At 39.1% G+C, this 26,646-nt stretch overlaps 1 protein-coding gene across 1 annotated transcript in view; it reads left to right on the forward strand.

Moving 5' to 3' along the window:
* The first annotated feature begins 4,359 nt into the window (after positions 1–4,359).
* Positions 4,360–26,646, forward strand: part of LOC134528159 (probable nuclear hormone receptor HR3) — a 428,545-nt gene continuing 406,258 nt past the window's right edge. The window contains exon 1 of the mRNA XM_063361509.1: positions 4,360–5,706. Within this exon, the coding sequence (XP_063217579.1) occupies positions 5,688–5,706 (19 nt within the window). The 5' untranslated portion in view covers positions 4,360–5,687. The remainder of the gene's footprint in view (positions 5,707–26,646) is intronic.

Below are 26,646 nucleotides of genomic sequence, written 5' to 3' on the forward strand. Positions count from 1 at the left end.
TGCGTCGTTATCACGTATAAGTGCGGCCAGTCGCATTCGCCGCCTCACTGATGCCATTGTGAAGAGGAGCGGAACCTAAAACAAATGAAAGAGCAAATTTCGTTATGTTTTTGTTTACGTGTGGCGCGTGCGCATGTGGTACAACCGAGCCGGCGGTGCTGATGGTCGAGGAGACAATGGGTTGCGTGTTTTCGGTTATGATGCGTCCAGAATTTAAAAAAACAATTGAACAACGTCTTTGTTGTGGTCGCAATATTTTAGCCTGCCATAATGCACGAGACACCAGGGCATCAACTTTAAGTGGTTAGATTCCTCAATTCTTTCACTTCTTTAATTATAGCGTTTTTCCTAATGATTTAAACAAAATCACGGTTTTACTTTCGTAAAATGGTTTATTAAAGTTATTTATAAAGTTAATAAGTGTTAAACTTAAAAGCCAAATTATATTAATTTCAACTCCAGCATTAACAAAATAAAATCATATTTAGTTTTGAATTAACATTTCGTATATCCTCATTTTTAGGACAGCAATAAAATTTTGTTTTCTCAAAATCCTATAATTCCGAGTTTTTCAGGGATTTAGGAAAACAAAAATTATTGATTTATGAATTATACATCAAAATGAAAGTTTTGGGTGAAAGAGTACAGACAAGTTAGTTCAAAGCTGTTAAATACATAATTTTATGCTCTCAATGCATGATAAGATTTAGTAATAAATAAGTCTTAGATATCCTGAAAACTATTAAACACTTATTTAAGTGGTATAAACTATTTATAAAATAATTTGGTATTATTAAATTGCGAATTTACTGAATATCAAGAGTATACAGTCATACTAAATCAAAATAGGTGCTAAATAATTTAGGTTACTAACATCAAAAATGTTTGCTTAAATGGGCTTTTAAAATTTAAGAACAATTTATTTTTACTAATATTCGATGTAATATATAGTTGGTAAATACTATTAAATTTTAAGTAGTTAATTTTAACACAAACTACAAGCAGATAAATAAACATTAATTGAAAGCATTTTCTTCTATACTCTAAAGGGCCCCTAAACTATAAAACCATCAGTGCCATGAATGCTAAAGTTTTAGACACAACTTTATAAAATATGTAAAAAAAAATTTAATTTATCTGAACCATTCTATTTGAAAATAAAATTCTGAATGATAATTTGGAATTACATTTTCCTGTTTTTCATCAAGAAAATCAACTGATAATATTCGATTTTTACCTCTAATGAGACGTAACTGTAAGAAAAAATCTAAGTTTCAATGGTTTTTTGTAAACAATTTAAAATTAATATTTAATAAAATTTAATATAAAATATTTTGGCTCTATTTAAGCAAAGCACGCAATTTTATGGAATGCCTTGTAATTAATAGTGACTTGACTAATATAAATAATAGTTTCTCATGTGAAGTAGTAATTGGTATTTAATTTCCTTTCAGAATGACTCAAACTGCGTGAAACTGATAATAGACACAATTTTATGGTCTTAGAAAAATCAACAAATAGGTAGTAAAAATTCGAACAAATAAAACTTCTTATAACTAACGATCGTACACAAAATAATATTTTTATATTAACAAGCCGGGTATGTGGTAACAGAGGGGGCCAATAATTTAATATTCGATTAAATTTCCATGGTTTAAACATATTATGCTTGAATGAAACATAAATTAAAATATAAAATTATGCACCAGTTTTCGTAAGAAATACTCAGTATTACATTGAAAAGTATTTCATGTATAAAAAAATAACCATAGCCATGTGACGTACAAAGTTACAATATCTCTCTTGTAGTATTACAAACTATTTCTTGGTAACTGGTTTCTAAAGGAATCTTTTGTAACAGTGCAGATTTTTTTTTTCCCCGTGTATGACAAGACAATTACATCATTGGCAAGGAAAATTACTAGCAAGACAAAAACTTTAAATAAATTAAAATTAAAAAAACCTAAGTGGTAAGCTCAGTTGCCCTGCATAAAGGCGAGCCTGGGTTCAATTCTCGGCGGGATCAATCCTGCATTTCCCTCGCAAGTGCTGCGGTCGTTTCCGTGAGGCTGTGGGTTTTATCGGGGTGTTCCTCGCCTTTTTATTCCCAGTGGTGGTCCTATGGGAGGGGCAATGGGAGCGATATACCCTCCCCCCCAAAAAAACCACTAGATATAAAACATAAAAACTGGAGTCATAACAAAAATAATATATTCCAGGAAGCACATGACCTTTGAAGTTGGTGCATTGTAATACTGTATGTGTGTGTCTATAGTGCTACTGTGTGATTTAACTTCTGTTGACGTGACATCAGAAATGATTTTAAATTGCCCTTTGGGGGGGGGGAATTCATTTTTATTTTATTTTTAAATTCGAACTCTCCATTTATCCAAAAGTTATTGAATGCCTATAGACCGGAAAAATACCTTTAAGCTTCTTTAGTTATTGGCTGACTGTTCATTTGGACGACTCTGGGCCAATGAGAAACCCTCAAACCAAGAACTATCGAATCACAGGAAAACCAGTTGAGAAGACTCGCAAGTCAACAGCCAATGAACTGGCGTTATTTGCACGAGAAAAAAGAGGACTGTGTACTCTGTCCTGAAGATCATCGAAACAGCGAATTTTTTTACCGGACCCTATGCCAATGCCACTTATAACATTTCGGTCATCCGTCCATTCCAAAATTATAAGCTAGGTCCACCAATGTTTATTCCTTCAACCCCCGCAAGCGTCTCTTCTCACCTGATCGTCTCTAATGACCTTGATCTTAAGGTTCATTCAAGCCTTAAATATTTACTTCATCTATTAATAGAGAAAGGAAAAATTCGCGGATTCGTTTCATGAAACTAAATTTCTAACAATTAAACTTTGGGCTGCTTATGTTATTGGTTCACTGTTAATCTGGAGGACCGTTGGCCCATTAGAGACTATCGTTCAAAGAAGTATCGAATAACAAGTACCCAGTTGAGAGCCTCTCCAGTCAGCAGCCAATGAACAGGCAATATTTTCCCGAGTGTGCATAAGAACTTGGATTCTAACCTGGAGGTCATTAACCCGTGAATTTTTCCGGTCTCTATATAATAACTAAACATTTCGAGCATTTTGACAATCCGTGCTCCAGGTGAATGCAAACTCACTGTACAGCTTTACATGCTGCTGTCTCGAGGCACTACTAACAGGACGGGTATAGCTCGTGTTCACACAAATCTGTCAAAAAATTTCCCTTAGTTCGCCTCGACTTTCCATGAGCAAATTTACAAATTTCCTTGTCTTTTTTTTATTTATTTATTTTTAAATAATTTACATCCTTTGTAGTTTTATGAAAGAAATAGAGATAACCCAGCCTCCACCATCCCTATAGCTTACCAGTCTAAACAGATCCTTGCATGCACAATTTTATAGAGTGTATGACTATGCACAAAAAAAAAAACCCGAAACTAAATGCTTTTACAGTCGGTGTGACGCAGACTGGAGCATGATATTTTCCTCCAAATTTACTATCACTGGGGAATTTTCGTGATTTTTTTTCTAGGATTTTAAGTAAATTCCTTGACTTTCCGTGACAAAGTAAAACCTCCCTTACTTTCCAGAATGTAGCTAATCTGACAAAATTTAATCGTTTACCATGTATGGTTTTGTACGTGGTTAGACGAAAGCATTGCTTCTTTTTTTTCCAGGTCCATAGCACATTGAACCCAGAGATAATTCAGATTTGCTTTTTAATACCAGTACTGTATTAAATTTAAGAATGTACATTTCATTACTGTCACCTCTTTCTGCAGCACATTTACATCGGTAACTTCGCGGCTTATCAAAATTTAGTGGTCCTTCCCTGAATAAATTTCTGGCACTTTCTTCCCGGTTCGTGCTACGTGGGAGTTAATTAAAGTGTGGGTGAAGGGTTGGAGGGGGGTGTGCAGACGGCCGATACGAAGGGGTCACTACCCTGCCTCGCTAATTATGCAATGCAGCGTGCGGGTGGAGGGGTTGGTCAGTGTCAGCAAGTAGCCTCTGCTTGCGCTCGTCACCTGTGCGTGCGCGGTAGCCACTTGTTGCCTCCCCTACTTCCCCTGCGAGTCCCCCCACCACTCCAACCCGCCCACTCCCCTACCCGCGCGAGCGCACGCACGGAAACCGGCCACAGCTGTGCCCCGTTGCCTAGGCGCATGCGCCGACTCTTGCCTCCTTGCCGGATATAAACAAACCGTTCCTCTTTCTCCAGGAGGGTTCAACGACCGAGCTGCTATGCCGGCGCTTCCCCCCCTCAACTCCCTCTCCCGCTCCTGCAGCTCCTCCCCTCCTTTGGCGCTCACGTCCGCGGAGGTGCTAGTTGCTAGTTGACGCCACCGCCGCACGATGGCAGCACCGTCGCCGCCTCGCGCTCCGCGGAGTTTCTTGACACTAGAAAGAAGTTGTTGATGAAAGCAAAGGTGGACCCCGGCCGACCCTCGATGCGTTTTTTTTTCACCCCACTCCCCCTACCCATTCTCTCCCCCTACATCACTCCCACAGTCCACTCTTCTTTTGTAATTTTTTATTTTGTTTCGCCCTCTCTTCTGGCCGCATGCAAATTCCTTGCGGTTGCCGACAGACGTTCCTCGGTACTTGGTGCGCGGCGCGGCGAGCAGGAACAGGAAGAGGAGGTGTGTCGTGTATTCGGGGAGGGGTGGTCCTGCGGTAGGGTGGGGATGGCAAGGGGAAGAGTGCCGGCGAGCGAGAGAGAAGAAAGACAATAACGGCTTGTAAAGGGAGGGAAACGGGGTGGTGGGAGTGGTGGCTTTTTTTTTCCTTCCTACACCCGACCCGCGTGCAGTCAAGTTCAAGAGGCAAGCAAGTTTTTAGGAAGTTTTTTTCTCCGCGACCAAGCCCAAGGAGTAGAAGAGGGGGTGGGGAATAGAAAGGTAGGGAGAGTCACAGAGGAACAGCGGAACGGGGAGGGGGAGAGGGTGAAGAGGAGAAGCATTAGTGGATGGCTTAGTTTTGTCTGGACAGTTAGTATGTTGGGTAGGACGAAGGTGTGCTTCGATATTTCGGAGCCCCTTCCTTAATTTAGTTTAGAAAAAAAAAAATTTTTTGTGTGTAGTGTGTACTTCAAGCTGTATTATTTTATTAATTTGCGGTGGGTCTGTAATAGTACTATGTAATTATCAAAACTTTACTATGGTGTTGTGAATATTCGTCTTCGTACTTTTTTTTTTTACTGGTGGCGGTGTTTTTACGAAAAAAAATTTTGTCCTAACCCACGTTATGTAAATAGCACTTGCGAGGTACGGTCGTCACACACGGTGTTCCAAATGTTATGTTGCTTGACTTTCTGTGGACACAAGTGTAAAATCAAGCACTGCTGCGCTTCGGCCCTGCGACGGAAGAACAAGTGGTCGTTGACCTCAGGATAGCAGCGCGCGCCGGCCTTGCCGAAACGTCGAACCGAAATCCCCTCCCCCTCTCCCCCCCGACCATATTTCCCTCTCGACATCCCCGTTCGCTTCCACGAAGCTTAGCGGAGGGACCGCCGCGTGGTTCCACGAAATCGCGGGACGCTGTGGTGTCGAACCCCTGGACTCTTCCGCGGGTGCGCGAAGGAAAGAAAAAATAGTGCGTGCGCGAGTGTTTCCTCGCATGAGCGGGAAGGGATACGCCAGTTTTTTCGCCCTCGCAAGAAGGGCGCGTGACCGGCAGGTGATATGCCCAGCACTATCAGAGGTGAGTGAACGACCTTGTTTTGTTTTTTATTTCTCTTCCTTCCCCTTGCGGCTTCCGGGGTGACATGCCAAAGAGGTTACAAATAAGCGTTACTCTGAGTTGATGCGGTGACGTCACAAACGTGTTTACAGCGTCGTTGCTGTACAAAATTATTATTAGTACACATTTATTTTCTGTAAAATAAAATAACCTAATTAAAATTTATGTTTTTGATAGTGTGATGATTCACTTAAAAAAATTGTGTGACAAAAAATAAACCGTAAAATTTCACGAATATTTGTTGTTTAACACTGAGGATTGGGCATTTTCCGAAACAGTCACGTGACAGATACTGCGCGCGCATGTCTGGCGGTTTCACGTGACTTTGACACGTGGCCGGTCTTTTAACTTAATTATTTATACACAAACAAACTTCAGCTTTATGCTGGTTTACAGTTTTCTCGTGTTGTTACACATTACAAAAAGGAAATTGTAAATTTAATACAAAAAATTCAAACCATGCTATAGAACACCATTCGAGAAACTTATTGAATAAAAAAGAAATACAAGCAATTAAATAAATAAAAATAAATAATTTCAAATATTTATAAAAAATACTTTAAAATACCAAATACGGACGAGCCAAACCTATATTCAACACGTCAAATAAAAATAACGGCAAATATAAGATCACTTTAATTATTTTAGAGATAAATATATAAACACTGAGTATTCTATTACGATAGTTTGTATGCACATAGCTTAGTTAAAAAAAAAAAAACTCATTGACAGGGAAGGAATGCTATTTATATTTTAACTGTGGTTTTTTTCGGAGATTATTATTTTTCTCGATTATTTTTTTAATTCTTTTATTTTCAAATTAGTATCGAGCTTAGTAGATTGCGTGGTCAAAAGTGGGCGAAAATAAACATGCCAAATCTAGAATCGTACAATTCGAACAAGCCTTCAGTTAAGCTGGAATTATTTAGCAAATTTATCGGCCATGCAGAAGCATTAGACTTCCGCGCGCGTCATCTGTGTCCTTTAGAGCTACCTAAACCTATTCTAGCTCGCTCTCCCAATTTTCCACTCACTTAGTACGGGATGTTTTCTAATACCTTCTAAAGGATCATTCAGACGAAAGGCGGAATATCAATAGCCCGTCGCCTCCTTCCATCCGTCCGTGATCCGTCCGTCGTTCACGTGACCTGTAGCGTCCGTCCGTCGAAAGCTTGGCAAGCTCTTAACGTTTTACGGACGGTCGGTCGGATGGATTACATCTATGTTTTTGGCCGTGTCAGTGAATATTTACCAGGGTACAAGCCTGCGGTGTTTGTGTAGGTCGTTCAGAGAGAGAAACACGTAGGTTATTGGCAGCACTTGTTTGGGAAACTATTCTGCCGAACGGATGAAGCCAAGTTTTAATCGCTTGGCTGGATGCGTGACGTCGACGGACTAAAGTGTGACCGGAACGGACAAATCACTCGCTTCCTTGCCTTGCATTCTTGTGGACTTTGAGGGGTTTGTGGCGCTATCGTTTAGTAATAATGTGAACATAGTCGGTGGATGAAACATTCAACTGCTTCCACGATTTTTTTCTTCTGTGTACTTATTTATTACTGTGAATTGATCAACTTAGGGCACGTATAAATTAACAAATTCTAAAGAAATATCACACAAATAATATGTAAACGCAAGAAAATGACCACCAAAAATGTATTTAGCTTTTGATACGCCAGGTTTTCAGCGTTTCACACCAAGCCATTATTATGAATGTTTTATTTTCCTGCCGACCATTTTTGCAGCGTAAGAACTAACTGCGAACAAATTTCTAGACGTTTTAATAGTTATAAATAAGGGTCGTGTAAATTATTTGGTATAGTAGAGTAAAATTTGTACCTAATTAAAAAAAAACTTTTGCAATGACCTTTGCGGTGTTTATATGTAAAGATAAGCGAATTTTTTCAACTTTATTTAAGTTCTAAACAACTTATTTAAATAAAACACTGTTTGATTAATGCACTGATGATTCAAGATTTTTAAACACGCAGAACCCGCGGTAGTTTTTTTTTAATTCGTCTTTTCATACTCAAGAAGCAACTTGAATGTCTGAAAGACAGGAGAATAGCTAACAATTTAATTCTGAAAGTTTACAAGTATTTGTTTTTAATTTGTATGCAATTGTAAACAAAAAGTGTATAACTTGGGGGCGTTCATGAATATTAAGTTATATTTTATTAAATAAATAATTAGAGACCCGGAAATTTCGCAAATTCGTCTGACCTCAGGGTAGAATTCAAAGTAATAGGTTTGCTCAGCCCATGTTTGCTTTCCGAATTGGTTGATTTCTTAGCGAGAATTGTTTTTATCCTTGTTAATAGGCACTGGTCGCAGAGGGGCGTGTCAAAATAACTGCGGTCCAATCATGAACACAATGCCAGAGTGTGGAGGGTTTGAATTCTAACTTGCGACTTATTGAATGCAGGAAATTTTTGTACCCCTACCAATAGTTAGAGACCGGAAAAATTCGCGGATTCATTTCAAGATATGCTATAATACAAACAACTGTACCTTTATATCGCTTCTCTGATTGGCTCACAGTTTATCTGAAGGACTTTGAGCCAATGACACACCTTCAACCAAAAAAGTATCGAACGCAAGCGTCCCAGTTGACAGGTGTCACTAGTCAATAGCCAATGAGCAGGTGGCATTGCCCGAGTGTGTAAGGGGATTGTGGAGTCTATCCTAGAGGTCATACAAAGCGCGAATTTTTTCCAGTCTCTACCAATAGTTGGTAAAATTTTATCTTTGTGATTTATATAAATCGATATTGAGTTTACATCAATTAAATTTATAATTTAGAAATTTTATGTACGTACACACCTTCGCTGCGCAGGCGTGTTCCGAAAAGCGTTGAACGAAGCGGAGTTCCGTCGCGTTTCGCCAGCTGACAGGAGACTGCCACGCAAGCATCACCCCGCGGAGACACGTGTTGTTGAGCTGATGGTCTGCGCCATGTTAGCGGGACAGGACACAAAAAAAAATTGGTTGTCTGTAAAGTCGGTTTACGGACGATAGTTTAACGTGACAACGTCATAACAAAATATTGATGAAATGATTGCATACTTTTATGAATAAAATGTAATCATTTTTATTGAATTATCACTATTTTGTATGGATACAAAGAAGGAGTGAAATGAAATCTACAATTTAATTATTGATAAATTAACTTTTATTTGCACTCATTAATTCAAATATGTTTATTACTTTAACGAAGATATTATATTAACTATAACTTTTATACATGTTTGCTATTTAACTTCTTCCAATCTGTGTTATTCTGTTTAGGATAGGACGATGATAGGAAAAGTAGGAAACGAATGTGAGTGTTTCAAGTTTAATGTGCCTCGAAAAAGTCAAATCGATGGTTGTTCCAATCGAGTGGAAGAGAGATAGATGCGGCGCTTGCGTACAATGAGCGTAACGGGACACAGCGTAACGGGACCATGTGCGTAACGGGACACTTTTTCGTGCGTGCAGCCGGCGTTAATCGATTTATTAGACGTTGTCACGTCAAAAAAATGTAAAATCGGGTGAGGTGCAGTGTTTCAAAACACTGAACTTCAGGAGAAGTGACTTTGTCTAACGACGGAAATTGTTACTTGAACTTATTAATATAGAAATGGAAAAAAAATCGTTCAATTTTTCGCGATGGGTTGAAACTCAAATACATGTTCCATTCCGCCGGTTCCGCTGTTGGCTCGCAGTTTAACTGGAGGTCTCTGGGCTAGTGAGCGATTATTAACCAAAGAAGCATCGAACCATAGGCTACCATATAGAGACGCCTCGCCAGTCAGCGGCCAATGAGTAGAGACCGGAAAAATTCGCGGGTTCAATGACCTCCAGGATGAACTCCATAGTTCTACGTACACTCGGTCAAATGCCACCCACTCATTGGCTGCTGTCTTGTGAGACGTCCCAACGTAGCCGCCTGTGATTAGATAAAGCTTTGGTTGGGTGTTTCTCATTGGCCCAGATTCATCCAGTTCAGTTGTGAGCCAATAACAGAGGCAGCACTGAGGTATAACTATTTGTATTTTAGCCTATCGCGAAATGAATTCGCGAATTTTTCCGGTCTCTACCAATGAGCATCTGGATTTGCTTGAGAAATGCAGAGAAAAGTGAAGGCTAACCTAGAGCTCATTGAATCCGCGAAATTTTCCGGTCTTTACTAATTGAACAACATAAGCACCGTTCCCACAATGTTGTGGGGGTGTTGTGATGTGGCGATGACGTGATGTGAAGTGACTTCAACTACGTCAACGGCATGTCTGACAATTCCTAACTCCATGTACGCTGTTACCATTCGCAATATTGTAAAGGTTGGGAAAAGTGATGCATTAGTTTATGAAGCTGCTTTTGTACCAATGGGCCCAACATTAAAAAAAAAAGTGGTCGGATTAAGTGTAGGGCCTGGAATAATTCGCGGGTTCGTTGACCTCCAGAGTGGCTTCCACAATCCTCTGCTTGCTCAGGTGAATGCCACCTGTTCATTGGCTGTTTCCTTGTGAGACGACTCGACTGGGTAGTCTTGTGAGTCTACGCTTCTTCTTTTTTTTTTCATGTGTGGTATATCGTAGGCCAATAAACTGAGCCAATAGCAGAATTAGTCGTTTTAGCACATAAGTAGAGACTGGAAAAATTCGCGATTTCGATGACATCTAGGATAGACTCCACAATCCCCTACACACTCAGGCAAATGCCACCTGCTCATTGGCTATTGACTAGTGACACCTGTCAACTGGGACGCTTGCGATTCGATACTTTTTTGGTTGAAGGTTTTTCATTGGCTGAAAGTCCTTCAGATAAACTGTGAGCCAATCCGAGAAGCAATATAAAGATACAGTTGTTTTAATTATAGCATATCGTGAAATGATCCCGCGAATTTTTCCGGTCTCTACACATAAGCGAAATTAATACATGAAATTTTCCGGTCTCCAAGCATTTGCTTCTCTCACCAAGGTGGTCCGGGTTCGATTCCCGGTGGGGTCGAACAAGGATTATTGGGCTAGCGTGGAAACGTTGTGATGGTTTTATTCATGTTTTCCCCCCCTGTTCAGTCCATCAGTTCTCCATTTATAGACACGATTTTTTTTTCTCGCGGACTTGAAGCCCAAATAAAACTCCTTCTCTGATGATTGGACTGCAGTGCTCTTGGCACTCCCTTATGGGACCCTGATCACAAGGGACTGAAAAAAATAATTATATTTAGGCCTATATGATATTATAATACGATCTTAATATATAAATTATTTCTTTTTTGTGACAAAGTATTTAATATATTATAGTATCTAAATATTAATAGTATTATTATACGTGCCCACCAAATCAATAAAAATATTTCAATTACCTTGAAAAAATAAATAAATAAAACCAACACTTTAAAATTAATTATGAAACAAAAAAATAAGTAAAACGTATTACATTAAAAAAACTAACGAAAATGTAAAATAATTAATAATAAATTTCAATAAATTCAATGACTTTTAGGATAGACTCCACCATCATGTGCATAGTTGGGCAAACGTCACTTGTTAATTCGCTGTTAACGTGTAGACGCCTGAAGTGGGTAACTTGTGGTAGAATAACTTCTTTGATTGAGAGTCTCTAACTGGCCTATAGTTCTTCAGATTAAAAACGAATCAATTGCAGAAGCAATACAAAGGTATAATTATTTGAATTTAAACATATTATCACGAAATTAATCCATAAATATTTCCGGTCTCTACCAATCACTGAAGGCATGTATTTTTCGTAAATAGTATGATCGCTAGTTAGACTGCAATAAGGTATGCATGCCCTAGCTATTGTTTCCTCGTGTCTGGCGGCTTTCTGCAAGAGAAGTCATTGTCCTATTCGGCCGGGCCATTCAGGACGCGTTTGCTTCCGCACTGGATGGCTGTGATTGGTGTGCTGACAATAGACATGTACCGGAAATAAATCCCGCCAACCACCAATCACAGACAATTCTACAAAGTTTTAACACACAACTGGGATGGAAATATTTTTGTCAAAAAGTACATGGTCCTACCAATCACTTTTAACCCGCCAAAGGACGTGACCTCGTTATGGAACAAAAAGTCTCCACTGTATATGGTAAGTTGAGTCTAGCCTGAAGTGAAATGAATTCGCTTTTAACGTAGCATCTATACATTGTAATTGTTATGTAAATGGAACAGAAATAATTATGTAAAATTACGGATATTGTTAAATTTGTACATTTACGTGAATTGTATCACTACAAAATCCTGTTCGCAGTAATAATCGTTTCGGATTCTTGCCTGGACATGTATGCTTTGTGTTGTCCCAGTGCCTCCAATAGTTAAAGTTATTTGTGAACCGTTCCTTGAATAACTTACCAGTATTAACTGTGCACATAATAAGAATGAAACAAATTTATGAATATTCGATTATCAATTAAAAATTTTATGTTTTAATGAAACACCAATTTTAATACAAAATAATGCACCATTTTTCGTAATAAATTCTCAGTTTTATCTGGAAAAAAATTATTTAATATGTGAAAACGTAACCATAGCCATGTGTTCTACAAAGTTAGAATATATTTCTTGAAGTATTACAAACTTGTTTCCAAAGAAAGTTTTTGAAAAAGTACAGAAATATATATTTTTTGTGTACACTTTTGTCTATCTCATCGCCCTTCGTCGTCGACAATGACCTCGGATCGTTGAGCCTTATTTCATTCATCCTGACGACTTCCACGTTGTTGCGCGGAGCGGCGACCGCAAACCGTGTTTGTCACGCCACCCGTGACAGGCGGGCGGGAGCGACCAATGACCAACCACGGACCACGATCTTCGTCACGCCTCGTCCGCTGCCGGCGCAACGGGCCCCGGGGTTTCGTATCCGCGGAGTCAGGAATAGTCAGGAGACGGAGTGACGTGACTTAGTTGAAGTCACTTTTTGTTTCACCTCGCCCGGCGCCATATCGCAACGCCCGAAACACTGCGGAAATGATGCTGGGCCTCGGATGATGGTTAGTATGAATTAGAATCTTAACGTCGTTAAATACAGCCACGTCCATAAAATAAAGTCTTTCGAAAAGGTTCCCGCAGCCAATGTTTTGGGCGTCTAACCAAAATAGCGTGGACCACGTGATGAAATGAAATCAGCTTCTTCACACGGTCAACGTGGCATCAGGCAGACGTTGGCACCCCTTGTTTATATCCCTGTCCGAATTCCGCACACCCTTCATTGGCTCGCTGGCATCACAATCATCGTCCATTTTCACCCCAATAACACAGGATCATTTCACAAAGAACACGAACATCGATTTAAACAATTTAATCTTCGCTACAAACTGAATTTCTCCCGAAAATATTTTTACTAAAACGGCTTTACGATCGCCCGGACAGGAAGCGCAACTGAAACTGCCACCTCATAGTTTCGAACCCATGTTCTCGCACGTAGTTAATTTCTTTATAGCTCTTCCTATGTACTAAATTCCAACACATTTAAACTTTCAATTAAACTCATCGATTATTGCCGCAACCAAACCTTAATTTCTGCATCGTATACATGGAGGTAGTGTGTGCAGCTGCTGAGATGACGATACAGTTTTCGACACATCCTGTATTGTCGGGATAAGCAGCTGGTCCGAGCAACTGCATGACGTTTCAAACAAATAATGCTCCTTTCGGAAAATTCCCCAGTTTGTATATTTAATTCATAATTATAAAGAGTGTTATTATTTTAATGTATGTATGCATCAAATTTACGCTGTTTTTTTTTTGCAGGCCTATATGGAGTTTAATTAACGTGAGAGTTCAAACACACACAGTTGCACTAAAATATTCAAAACGCCTCCTAAAAATAAATATTACTCTAATCAGTATTGTTTGACACCACAAAATGTTTACTTAGGTTCTGAAAAATAACAGCGTTTAAACTTTTTTGTATACAAAATTCCTTATTTTTAAAATCTTAGTTTTCATATCATACCTATCTAACGAATATCTAAACCTACATCAAATTTCGTACCTATTTTTAAATGAAATTTGCATTAAATATATTTTTATTAAATTTTTAAGTACGCTATACTGAAGCTCGGGTTTATGTTTTGCGTTGGCGAAAATTCTCAAAGTACTCCGTGCTTTAAATGTGCTCATTTGGAGGGACTTGCTTCTTTTCAGCACTTTATATCGAACCTACTTGATCGATGATTCACTTTTGTGAGTTATTTAACTTAGTTAAACACCCATTAATATTGAGCATTTTGTCACTTTTTGTTGCGAAAGTTGGCATTTGTGTCGCTTCGCCCAGCATGCATCATATCCTAGCTGGGTTTAATCCCATACCCGATTATTCTTAAGTAATGATAACCTCCCCCATTCTTATCACTGAGTCACAAGAGTAACTCTGTAGTATTGCTTGAAGCTTTTAAAAGAAATACATTGTGCAGTTGAGACAAATTATAGATGATTGGTTATCAAAGCCAAGAATTAATTTCAAACTAGCCTTTTATTTTTTATTAGTTTGTCTTGAAAAATAAAACAAAAAAAGACTACAGTTTGGCGAAAAATTTTAACATCTTTCGTGAAGTGAAGAAAACGATACTGTTAGAAATTACAGAAGATTTACGTATTTTTCAACGAATATGCACTTCAAATAAACTAAGGGTTCTTTGTTATTTCAGATTAATAAATACATATTAGAAGAAACTACTGGATATTCCGAATTCCGAGTTCAGTTTTTCAACGTTTTGTTAATATACCAAGGTTATCGTCGAAGAATTATGTTCAAAGTAAGTGAATTTACGAAGTTATCAGTAAATGTAGGAAGATCCCTTGATAATTTGTAACCAAAGTTCTTCGTAAATTGCAGGTGAGAATTTTGAACGGTGAAGCGGTGTGCTCGGCTTGAACGTAGCGTCGGCGTGCAGAGTCGAGCGAGCCGGAAATGTATGTCGTAACGCTGACGCGTTGACATATCGCCAACGTCGCGGCACGAAAAAATTCGATGCAACTTCCGCGTCGCGTAACTAAGCGCCCGCGTCACCAACGCGCGCGAGGCAATTGGCAACACTGGCGCGGCGGCAGCCTGCAAGATTCACTCGTCCTCAGTCACGCACCCGAATTCTGCAGTTTCGTGATTGGGGAACCTGCTGTTCATTGACCCCGAGTCAGACGCCCAAATAATTCTCGTTCGTGCATCTTCCGAATTTGTTCCTTCTATTGTAAAAGTAAAAAAGATAGGTTAGGTTGGAGTCTGTTGCACAGATATACCTAAATAACATACTCGTAAATATTTGTTCTTTATTTTTTCTTCCGGGTAGTTCATAAGTCAGTATTATGATGTATTAAATATAAAAAAAACTTGTGAAACATCTTTTTTTTTAGTATATGACATTTACTCGCAAAAAAATGTTGCCTTATATTATATACAAGTTGTTAATTCCAAACTGTATTTCGATGTGAATAAAGGCTGACTATTCGTTAAAATATAAATCGGCCTTTAAAATATTTTAAAATTAATTTCTTTTGAAATGATAAATATTTGTATGAAAATCATACACAATTATTATATGAATTCAATCAAAATCATGCGGGGGAAACACCAAATTATAGAAGCAAAAAAAAGTAGAAAGCCACGCCGTTGAAGAAAACAAGAATTGAAAAGTGTATGGGTCAGCTACACTGGACTGTTATAAAGTGTCTTAATTCCGACAGTTATCAAAATAAGTTCCAGTGGTACCCATTTTCCCGCTGTCACTCGCAATGAATCACGTTATGATGTTTGTCTACGAAAAAACTGACAACCACATTAAGGCTCTTTCTCACACATCGAGTTAGTTATTTCATTTTCTTGTCGCTACTAAAAATAAAGGTATTTTCCTGTACAATTATTCCGATAGCTCTCTTGCATTCATTAATTTTATTTATTTATTGAAGCGAAACTTCTTTGCTGAGAGGGATACAATTTACGAACGTTACGAAAAGTACGATCGCATGAGTGGAATAGTTAGGTACTTGGTTGGGGAACCGGTAGCGGAGGAGACGGCAGGGGAGAGGTAGAAATGACGCAGCATACTTGCACACGCTGCATGCTTGCACAATTTCATAATTGCATACTTGCATACTTGAACACTCGCATACTTGCATACTTGCACAATTGCATACTTTGGATACTTGCATACTTTACACTTGAAAAATTGCATGCTGGCACACTTTCACACTTGCGTACTGTACACTTGGATAATTGCACTCGTGCATACTAGCATACTTGCGTACTTGCACACTCGCATACTTATATATAGATTTGATCTGTGACCTCAGCCAAAGAGAATTACTTTTCCTATACCTAATAATATAATAAGCCAGAAATTTCACTTCTGTCTCGCGTGAACTCCAAGCAAAATTTTTTTCCATAATCGTCTTTATTGGTGACGAAGTCAAGGCGATACGCCTTTTCTTACATTTAACCGCATTTTCTACTATTACTTCATAGATTGAAAATTTTTAAAAATAACCATAAAATAATCATAATAGATGATAAAATATGTTATAAATGGAAAGAAAATTTAAACTTTGAATAAATATTCGAAAATATGAGGTAACCATTGCAAAATTTCACCAAACAGCTAATTTAAGGTAATTAAAAAATAAGCATAGGCACACGCGTGCTGGAAAGTAATTAACGCTTTAAAAAAATCCGGCGTTGCCGAAACAAGATAATACTAAGTAGTATTACATTAAGACCAGTCACTCACACATTCACACAGAGTTCCAAGCAGTAGGTAAGCCGCGTGGTGAAAATGGTAAGTAGGTGTTCCAAACATGTTTTTCTTTTTTTCAGCCTGTGTTTGAAAATAGCTAGGGGTTTGGTCAAAAATTATCTCACAAGATACTTATTAAATTTTTTTTCTTGCTGTAAATGGTCACAAAAGTGATCGTAATTATAATGTTTTACCGCTAGTAGGTATATAAAAAAAATTGGTAAATGTGTATTGGGAAAATTTCAGACGAAACACAAAATGCATGATATTTAACGTGATAAATTTAAAGTAAGCGTCATCAAGCAACGGCAACGACAAGAGAATAAAATAAGCGATGTGTCGTTTGAGAGCGTGCCTTGAGCAGTTTGACAGAGCGAAAGCGGCAGAAGGATGCGTGTACCGGTTCAGACTTGCTTCTGCAGCTGCGAGCAGCAGGCTCTGGAACGAACTGAACCAGGCGACAAGGCAATCAAATAGCCTAACTACCTTCAAAAACAGGCCGGCATCTCTGGGAAACCTACTCAGCATTATCACTTCCCGGCTCTCCCTACTGTAAGAACGTGCCAGGAAATTGTATTAATGAAAAACTATCTCATATAGTCATACATTGGCAAACAGTGACATTTTAATTCTTGTATAACATTCCAGCAGATGTGTGTGTGTGTGTGTGTGTGTGTTCCAATTTAGAGTTAGATTTGAATTGTTTTTTTTTTTTTCCGTCTATCTTTCATCTTTGTGTATTCGGTGAACATCTGTGTTTTATGTAAATAATTATTTTGCTGTGCTTTATTAATTTTATTTTTTGATATGCAGTGTTGATGTGGAGGAATGTAAGTTGTTGGTTGGATGTGGTTCAGTGTAAGGAAAAGGCATGTCGCCTTAGCTTCGCCACAGATGAAACGAAGCAACGCCGTCGCAGGTTGAGCTGCAACTGTGCTGTCTTCACGGCAGTCGCGGGCCTCGAGGTCCGACCGCCAGATCCGGGCATCGAACCACGGACCCGCGGAGAGTCCCAGGCCTCGGACTGCCGGCCACTGACTCTAGTTGTGGAAATAGCTTTCAGGTTTTTGAAGTGTGTGTGTGTGAACTGAATAATCAGGCGGAGCTGAAGTCGCTGTGCTGGGGTCAATACCAAAAAAAAAAAAACATAGTGGGAGAAAAATAGATGAATGAGATTCGAGTTCACTGATGCTTCTTTCGAGAGGTGTCAAGTCAGAGACAAGCTAAACTGTAGGGACCGGAAAAATTCGCGGGTTCAATGACCTGTGGGATGAACTCCATAGTTCTACGTACACTCGGTCAAATGTCACCCACTCATTGGCTGCTGTCTTGTGAGACGTCCGAACGTAGCAGCCTGTGATTCGATAAAGCTTTGGTTAGGTGTTTCTCATTGGCCCAGAGTCATCCAGGTGAGTTGTGAGCCAATAGCAGAGGCAGCACTGAGGTATAACTATTTGTATTTTAGCGTATCACGGAATGAATTCGCGAATTTTTCCGGTCTCTACTAAACTGTAATTTTTTTTTTTTTTGTAAATGGAACAGAAATAGTCTTGTAAAATCATATTTGTTTTGTAAATTTTGTACTCTTACATGAAAACAAACTGTAGTGTTTCGCAGTAATTCTGGATTCGGATTCTCGCCCGGGGCATTTATGCCTTTGTGTTGTCCCAGTACCTCCAATAGTTAACAGTTACTTGTGAACCGTTCCCTGAATACATAGCTTTCCAGTATTAACCGAGCACATAATAAGCATGATACCAAAAAAAAAATTAATTCAAATGGTTAAATATTCGAATATATGTTCCATGGATTAAAAAATCGACAATACAAAATTATGCACCAATTTTCGTAAAACGTATTTCATGTTTGCAAAAAACCACCATAGTCATGTGTTGTTTCAATAGATTTATTTATTTATTTATTTATTTATTTGGCTTGTGGTTCCCGAAGGAATCGTTCGTTATTTTCGAAAGGCCAGAAGATTGTTTCCCGTGTACGTGGCACGGACTATAGGCCACCTGGCGAGGCAGGTATAGCCGGGTACCTACTGCAGCGCGGCGCCGGCGAACTAACGGGCGGGAGAGTTCGACGACCTCCAGCCCGCCGTGGGCTGGTGGTGGGGGTACGAGTGACGTGATGGAGGGGGTGAAAGGGGCAGGGTAGGGGGGAACCTCACTGTGTCAGCCGGAGAGCGAGAACCTTGCCGCGCCGCTATACCTGGCTTCTGCCGGGGGTCCCTCGTCCCGTAGATGTCGCACGTGCCGTTTCCGCGGTACCTGCGCACGATAATTATCGCCTACAAATTTCAACACTGACTAACAGACAGCGCACAGTTTAAACCGATGGGCCTAAGCGCATGAAATTTTTGCAAAAGTAGTGGGCACCAAAAAATGATTTTCGAAAATTCATAACCTAAGGACATTAAATAGGGGATACAATATCGGGATCACTGACTGACTGACAGAAAAAAGCACAGTAGCACAGTAGGTCTAGAAACATGAAATCTTACATACAAGTTACTTACATAACGTTGGTGAGCAGTAAGAAAGGAGTTTTGAAAATTCATCCCTAAATGAGGTTAAATATGGGATGAAATTTCGGGAAATACCATCGGGCACACGGCCAGTTGCTCTTTATATGTCGATGCTAGAAGTATATTTAACGCTTCTAAAACAACTAGCTAGGAATAGTAAAAATTACATCATGAAAAGAATATTGCTAAATAAATCATCAGTAAAGAATAATCTTTAAACTTCATTACAACCAAAAAAAAATATGTTATTTCCCAAATGGAACAATTCATATATTAACATAGTAAAAATTCCCCCCCCCCCCTTCTCACTCTCTCTTAACTTCTAAATCTCCGTGTTTGGACGGGTGCCATATTTTAACTGTTCCTGCAATTGCAATATGCGGGACCAAGGGTGTATCTGTGGGTGGGGGGGGGGGAGGCAAAAAATAAATTTGTGGGCAACTGACCCTCCTTTCCGAAGTAGAGAAAAAACTAAAACAAAGAACAAGAAGCTGTAGTTAGAAAATATTGTAACTAATACTGACAAACTCATATTAAAAAAAATACTTTTAATAGTTGATTTTTATTTTATTATAGTTTATTATTATATGGCATAAAGTAACCTTTCTCCTCCATGAAAGAGGTTGGATTAAAAAAAATACAATACAACCCATCCTCCCCCACACCTCCTCCACGCGAATTCCCAAAAATGTCCCCTTTTCAGTTTTGACATAAACTTTGTTCTGGAAGGGTCCGAAAACGGTTCATTATGTAGCATGTACTTAAGTCTGATATCTTCTACCTTGTAAACTTACTACATAACTGTTATGGTGCCATTTATCTTAAATATTTTTCTTCATTTAATGATACCTTCCACAGTCCTCTGTATATTGGAATACACGTATATAATTTTTCACTGGTTGCTGACACTGAGGAGATTAGTAGAGGCCATATAAGATATTTCTGTGTCCTATGTTCAATATAAAGACATACACTGTATTTTTTTTGTAAATGGAACAGAAATATCTATGAAAAATTACAGATATTTGTAAATTTGCTCGAAAACATGAAAACATCTGTGTCACTACAAAATAGTGTTCGAAGTAATACTGGGTTTAAATTCTTACCCGGGTATAAATGCTTAGTGTTGTCCCAGTACCTCAAACAGTTAAAGTTATTTATAAACCGTTCCTCGAATAGCTTTCCAGTATTAACTGCGCACATAATAAGCATGATATAACAAAAATTAACTCAAAACCTTGAACATTTGATTATCTTTTCCATGGTTTAAAGAAAAATTATGCTTGAATAAAACATCAATTAAAAAAAGAAATATGTGCCAATTTTCTTAAGAAATACTCAGTATTGTCTCAACTAAGAATTTCATATATTCAGAAATAACCATAGCCACGTGTTGCACAAAGTTACAGTATCTTTCATGTAGTATTACAAACTATTTCTTGGCAACAGGTTTCCAAAGAGGCGATACCACGCTAGAAGCACCAGCGAGCGTCGCACTTATCATCCCGTCTCAGTAACACAAACACACCACTTACCAGGCGGGCTGTTTAAGGTCGATAAAACACAGTAGCATCAAGGATACATTGGAAAATTACAGTAAACTCAGGAACCAATGTACTCAAGCTATTATAAATGTAAAGTGAATGCATATGTACGGTATTAATGAGATACGTTCGGACACCAAGAAAATGTTGGCTAATCTGATAACTGCAGGTATTTACCCGTCACCAAAATGTTCTGATCATAAAAGTCCTAATCTCACATCCAATCAACTAAATTATTATTTTTTTGTCAACCGGCATTCAGATTCATCGAACATCTGTGGGGTCCAAATCGGCTCCCACATTCGTACTTAACAACTCGCACCTTTCTGTCGACAAGTGTTTTTTTTCTCCAGTGTCATGCTTAGGTACTACGAAGGTCCTGCGTCGCATAAAAAGTAATGGAGTTGGTAATGACAAAATATCCACTAAAGTGCTTGAAAACATTTTAGCATTTGAAGTCCCTATGTTGGAGCACATTTTTAACGCATCACAAACTACAGGTCAATAACCGACAACATGAAATTACTCCTATATCAATCCAATTCCAAAAATTAAATCTCCAGAGTCAGACAAAGATTTTTGCCCTGTAGGCATCCTACCACAGGCGTAGATCTGGGAAGGAGGGGTGTGTGGCCAGGGGGGGGGGGGGCCGACCCCCCTGGAATCATAAAGCCCTTCTCTGAAGGGGCCCGATTGCGTTTGCAAAATCGTAACTGAGAAAACTGGAAATGATAATCTTTTATCCCGCGAGCCCATGCTGTCTGCTGTTTACAAAACTCCTGAACACCCGGTGCACCAGCAAACACATGTATTCATGTCGTAAAGGAATTTTTTTTTTTAGATGGTTTTCAGTCATGCTTCAGCCCTGGTCACAGTATTACTACTGCCCTAATTAATGTTTTGAATATCGTACGTCATCGTATAGATAGGCGGGAACTAACGATTTTAACTCTGCTTGAGCTAAGAAAAGCTTTCAGTTAGATAAACCACGCCCTTATACTAAGAAAAGATAAAATTCTCTACAATTTCTCTCATAGCGGTTGTAATTGGTTCGAGTCCTATCTGAACGGTTGTTACCAATGTCGTCCTTGATAACGAAGTGTCTACGTGTCTTCCAATAACAGCGGGTGTGCCTCAAGGTTCGAATCTTCGTCCACTTTTATTTGCTATATTAAATAAATAATTACCTAAAATGCCTCAAAAATTGCCAATACCATACTTATGCTGACGATGAACAGACATATCTTCATACCCAAGCAACTAATATTATTAATTCAATTAGTTACGTTAATGAAGACCTCACTACCTTTACAAACTGGACAAATGGTAATAATCTCAGTTTGAGTAGAAATAAAACGCTGGCTATAATAATTTGTTCTGTTCTTATGATATATAAAGCAATTTCTTACAAAACCTAATAGGAGTTGATACTCCGTTCTCAGATGCTGTGAGAAATCTGGTAGTTCTGATAAACTTTTCGTTAACTTGGAAGGAGCAGGAAAAGCTAATTAGCAAGAAAGTTCAGTTCTACATTCTTTTTTTACGATGCTAAAAATTTGTCTCTCCCAGTATTAAAACAATGCTTGTTCAGGCCTTAATTATGCCTCACATTGATTTCTGCGATGTTCTGTTTCCTGATATAACGGCAAAACTGGCAAAGCTGCTTTAGAAGCTCCAAAATGGCATGGTAGAATTTATTATTAATGTTAAATCACGAGACCATCTAACTCAGTACTATCAGCACCTGAAATGGTTTAAACTCACACAAAGATGTAATATGCACTCACTGGTCCTTACCTACAATGCACTGCAGCTGAGATCTCCTCGCCATCTGTCGGCCGATTTGAATTACCTACACATCTACCACAGGCACGAAACAAAACTATCCACAAGAAACTCTATGCTAGCGATCCCCGTACATTCATCCAAACGTTTATCAGGATATTTTGCAGCCACGAGTTGCATGCTCCCGTACTAACTGCACCAAACGACAAGGCAATATAATAACCTAGCTATCTTTAAGCACAGACTTAAGAAGCATTTCTGAAACACCTACTTGGCATGATCACTCCACAGTTTAAGTACTTTCTGAAAGAATGTGTGTATGAGATGTGAGTGAATGGTATTAATGTAATACTACTGTTAAGAGAACTCTAGCAGCAATGCTGGTCGACCAGCCCTTTGCGCTTCCCTGTAGGTGGGGCGTGGTGAAGGTAGCACCCATCCCTCCATTACCGCTACATGCCTAATCCGATTAGCGGCGGCGTCTCGCTACCCGACTTCCCCTTCCCCCAGCGCTTTCCCAATGAACCCGGAGAATTCTCTGCGGCTCTAGAAGGTTCGGCACGTTCCCAGAGCCCCGACTGCGTGAAGCGGCATAACTAGTACGCCGTTGTTCTTGTGGAGCTTCGATTGTTAAGTTGAGGGTTCTGATGACGCGACACTTCGGCGGGCTGCGAGACCTTTCCAGGGCAGAACTTGGCAGCATACTGACCTGCGAGGACAGTGAAGTTGAGTGGGCGAGTGACCCCTTGGTGGGCCATAGCGGACTCCGTGTGCGAGGACTGGTGAATTGGGGACAGAAGCATCTGAGTGTTGTGTGTGCGGCGGACGAGTGAGTGATGCGAGGCAGTGTGTCGGGACATAGGTGCGCGGTAAAAGACGAGCAGTAGACAGAGCCACTGTCGAGCCGAGCTCCAGTAGGAAGAGTAAACTGTGGACTTAATGAAAATGTGACAATTTGTGAACATACAATTAAACTTTCTAAACTTAACGAATAGTGTAAATATTAGGCATTAAATCAAATTTAATATTTTATTAATTTGGCTTTCCTTTCCTGACTGGTTTTCCCACTCGTAACACTATCTCATATCATTTTATATTGCCTAATAATGAGTTTTAAGCTTTAATTACATTCCAGCAGATATATGCCAATTTCGAGTTGAATATAAATTAACTTTCTGTTTACATTTTATCTTTGTATATTTAGTTAAAAATTAAATTTATTTTCTAACATAACTAAGATTCAGTTAACACTGTTGGAAATTACAACAAACTGTACATATTTCGAAAATAATAATGGGCTTACAATGAATGTGTGTGCTCCTGGATATCTGTAAAAACTACACAGTGTTTCGTCTTCCGATATCTGAGTCCCATTTTAAACATGGCCGACTTGAACGTGTAAGAGAAAAATAGTGTTTTTCGAAGTCTAATTTTTATTTTTGATGGAATTTTAATGCGCCAAGATGTTAACGTTCGAATAAAGAAAGTTCAGCAGGCATGAATTTACGAAGATACCGCGAGTTTTGTAAATCCCCGTGTACATTTAATGGTGTACCAACACTACAAATAAACTGCACTGCGGGTAGCCGACGTTTCCCCTCTGACGTTTTGAACACCTTGAAACACGACGGAGAAATTATTCATTTAGCTTTCCAGCCGACTTTCTGTTTCTCCCCCTTTCTCTTTTCCACTTCCTGCTTCGCATTTCGCCCGGACCGTTCAGCGAACGGCGGTCCGCGAAACTTCGTCATCGCCTTTGCCACGCACCCTGTGTCTATGCAGGTTTTACCTGGGCCCAACCTATCTAGTTTTTAGTCTAGAATAGTCAGTGAGGGGAGTTCGTCATGGCGCAAATCGCTGCCATGGCTGGCCAATCCCCCTCCTAGCACATGATGCATGCTACCTCTCCTGCATGGCTTAACACCTGCATGTGTAGAGCGTATAGACTTCAGCCTGAGACGCACTTAGAGTCTCTCCTTAACCTAAACCCATCCCAAACACACTTAGTTTTTAGTTAGGTTAGGAAAAATATATTCGCGCTGAGCGAATCGTCGAATCTGACCTAGTCAACGAGTGGCATGTTCGGGCTGGCAGTGCTTTGTGCTGGACGTCACAGTAGTGTTGGTTAAGTTAGAATTCGTCTTTTCCTCTTCGTAGTTTAGGTGGGCTGGCTGGCAGCCCGGTGGTGAAACGGCTTAAGTCGCCCCCGAACGAACCAGCACCGCCCGAACTAACGCGGACACCAATGTCCAAGTTCCCGCGCATCCTTGCTTAGTAGGTTTCTTTATACTCTGTTCAACTCTTCTTCCTGAACCATCCCACTGTTCCCGTAAACAACCTGCTTGTTTTTAATGCATGATCTTTTGCATCCCGTATGTAGGAGTCCAGGGTTCATTGGTTTTTTTATGAGTGGGAAATTTTTGTGTTATTCTTCATTTATAATTAATGAATAAAGTTAATGCAAATTTAATTTTAATCAAACGTTTAAGGTAATGTATGTATTTGATTTATGGCAGGGCCAGAAACTGTCGTAGATGGAGCCTAGCACTTTAAACACCTATTTAATATTAGCAATTAATACCAAATAAACTTATAAAAATGCATAAAAAAAGCAGATTTCCCTTTACTCAAAACACTCACTTTTATTTCCTATCCATATACGACCGTTAAACCTTGGTATTACGTATAACAAATGACAAAAATGCACGAGGTAGCAAAAACTAAAATTGGTCTTTAAAAAAATGGCATATTTTACTTTTGTACTCATTACGTATGAAAAGGTCAACGACTGCTTTTATTTTAAAGCGATATCTTTACACCGATGTTCGAGTTAGAATCAGCGATAAGCTAATGTGCTTGCCATTTCCAGAAGGAAGTTAATAGGTTAGTCGAATAAGTAAGCTGACGTATAATTAGCAGTCTGGCGTTTAAAAATAGGTCCAAATTAAATATTGATCAATATGAGAAAAATAAAGACCGAATTATGAACCAAAAATTCATTGAAAGCGACAGATTCATGCTGCAGCGACGGGACGAGTACGACGCGATATCAAGTTATCGTGAACATGCGGTTCACACCCACGCGACAAACAAAAATAGTCTATTAGGTGTAAAACGTTTCTTGGCCGTACATAAGCAACAAACTTATTTAATTAAAATTTAAATTTATAAAAAAAAGCACCTTAAGTGAACACGTTTCAAAGATTTAACAAACTAATTTAGTAAATAAAAACTTAAATACACGTGACAATTATACCAGGTTGACCTTTTTTGAATAAAAAATTCTGACGTTTATTTCAGCAACGTCGCCTCCGCGACACGATGGAAACATAAAATCTTTCTGATTGGGAAGTCTGTCGCGTCCGCCATATTTGTCGCGCTGACGTCACGATTATTTCAAACGTGATTGGTTTGAAAAGAATATGCGCGTACATCGCATCGCGCCCTTCACGCTATTGGGACTCGAGCATCATTCAGCATCACAGCTCAAGGGAATCTGGGAAAGGCAGCAGCTATGCCCATGTGGTAAAAAGCCATTGCAGCATTTTCGATGGGTAGCATCTTAGCTCTCATTATACAGCGTTTGGTAGAGAGTAATTTCGTGAATGGAAGGGAAGTCGTATGAACGGAAATGAGGACACCACCTAGCTTTTATCTATGTGGTGGATGGCGTGAACAAAGTTCATAGAGACACGATGAGCATTATTTTAATAAAATTCCTTGTCGAAAATCAGGTCCAGAGATGACGTTCAGTATTTTCTCAAGTATCTGTCGCTTTAATCTGAGACGTTTCATTATATTAGTTTAAAATTTCACTCTGTGATTCGAATGATTCGATAGTCGACGTAGCTGCCCCGGCAGCGAAATCTAGCGGCGGGTGCGGAAACTACGTCTGATATGCGTCCAGAAATGTAGTTGAAAACACAACTTGTGTAAATGTTCCACGATCGGTATTATTTTCAAGAATTATACATTAAAATTCGTGTACGAGTTTCGTATTATAAGTGTATTTACAACATGAGAACACATGAATTTGACGTTACCGTTGTTCGATGTTTACACATCACTGGCTAGTACTTAAGTCTCACTCACTTTTTTTTTTAATTCCGGAAAACCTCGGGAAACGTAAATCGTGATGGCCGGGACAGAATTCGAACCCAGATATTCTAAAATGCGAGTCAAATGCCTTACTGCTATGCCACCTCGCCTTATGAGCGACATAAGCAAATAACACAAGTCGTGTGCAAGAGAATAAACACACAAATTATTCATATTTTATTTTAAACAACAATTGCAACTTTATT

Source organism: Bacillus rossius, chromosome 1 (assembly GCF_032445375.1).
Source record: "Bacillus rossius redtenbacheri isolate Brsri chromosome 1, Brsri_v3, whole genome shotgun sequence".
NCBI lineage: Eukaryota > Metazoa > Arthropoda > Insecta > Phasmatodea > Bacillidae > Bacillus > Bacillus rossius.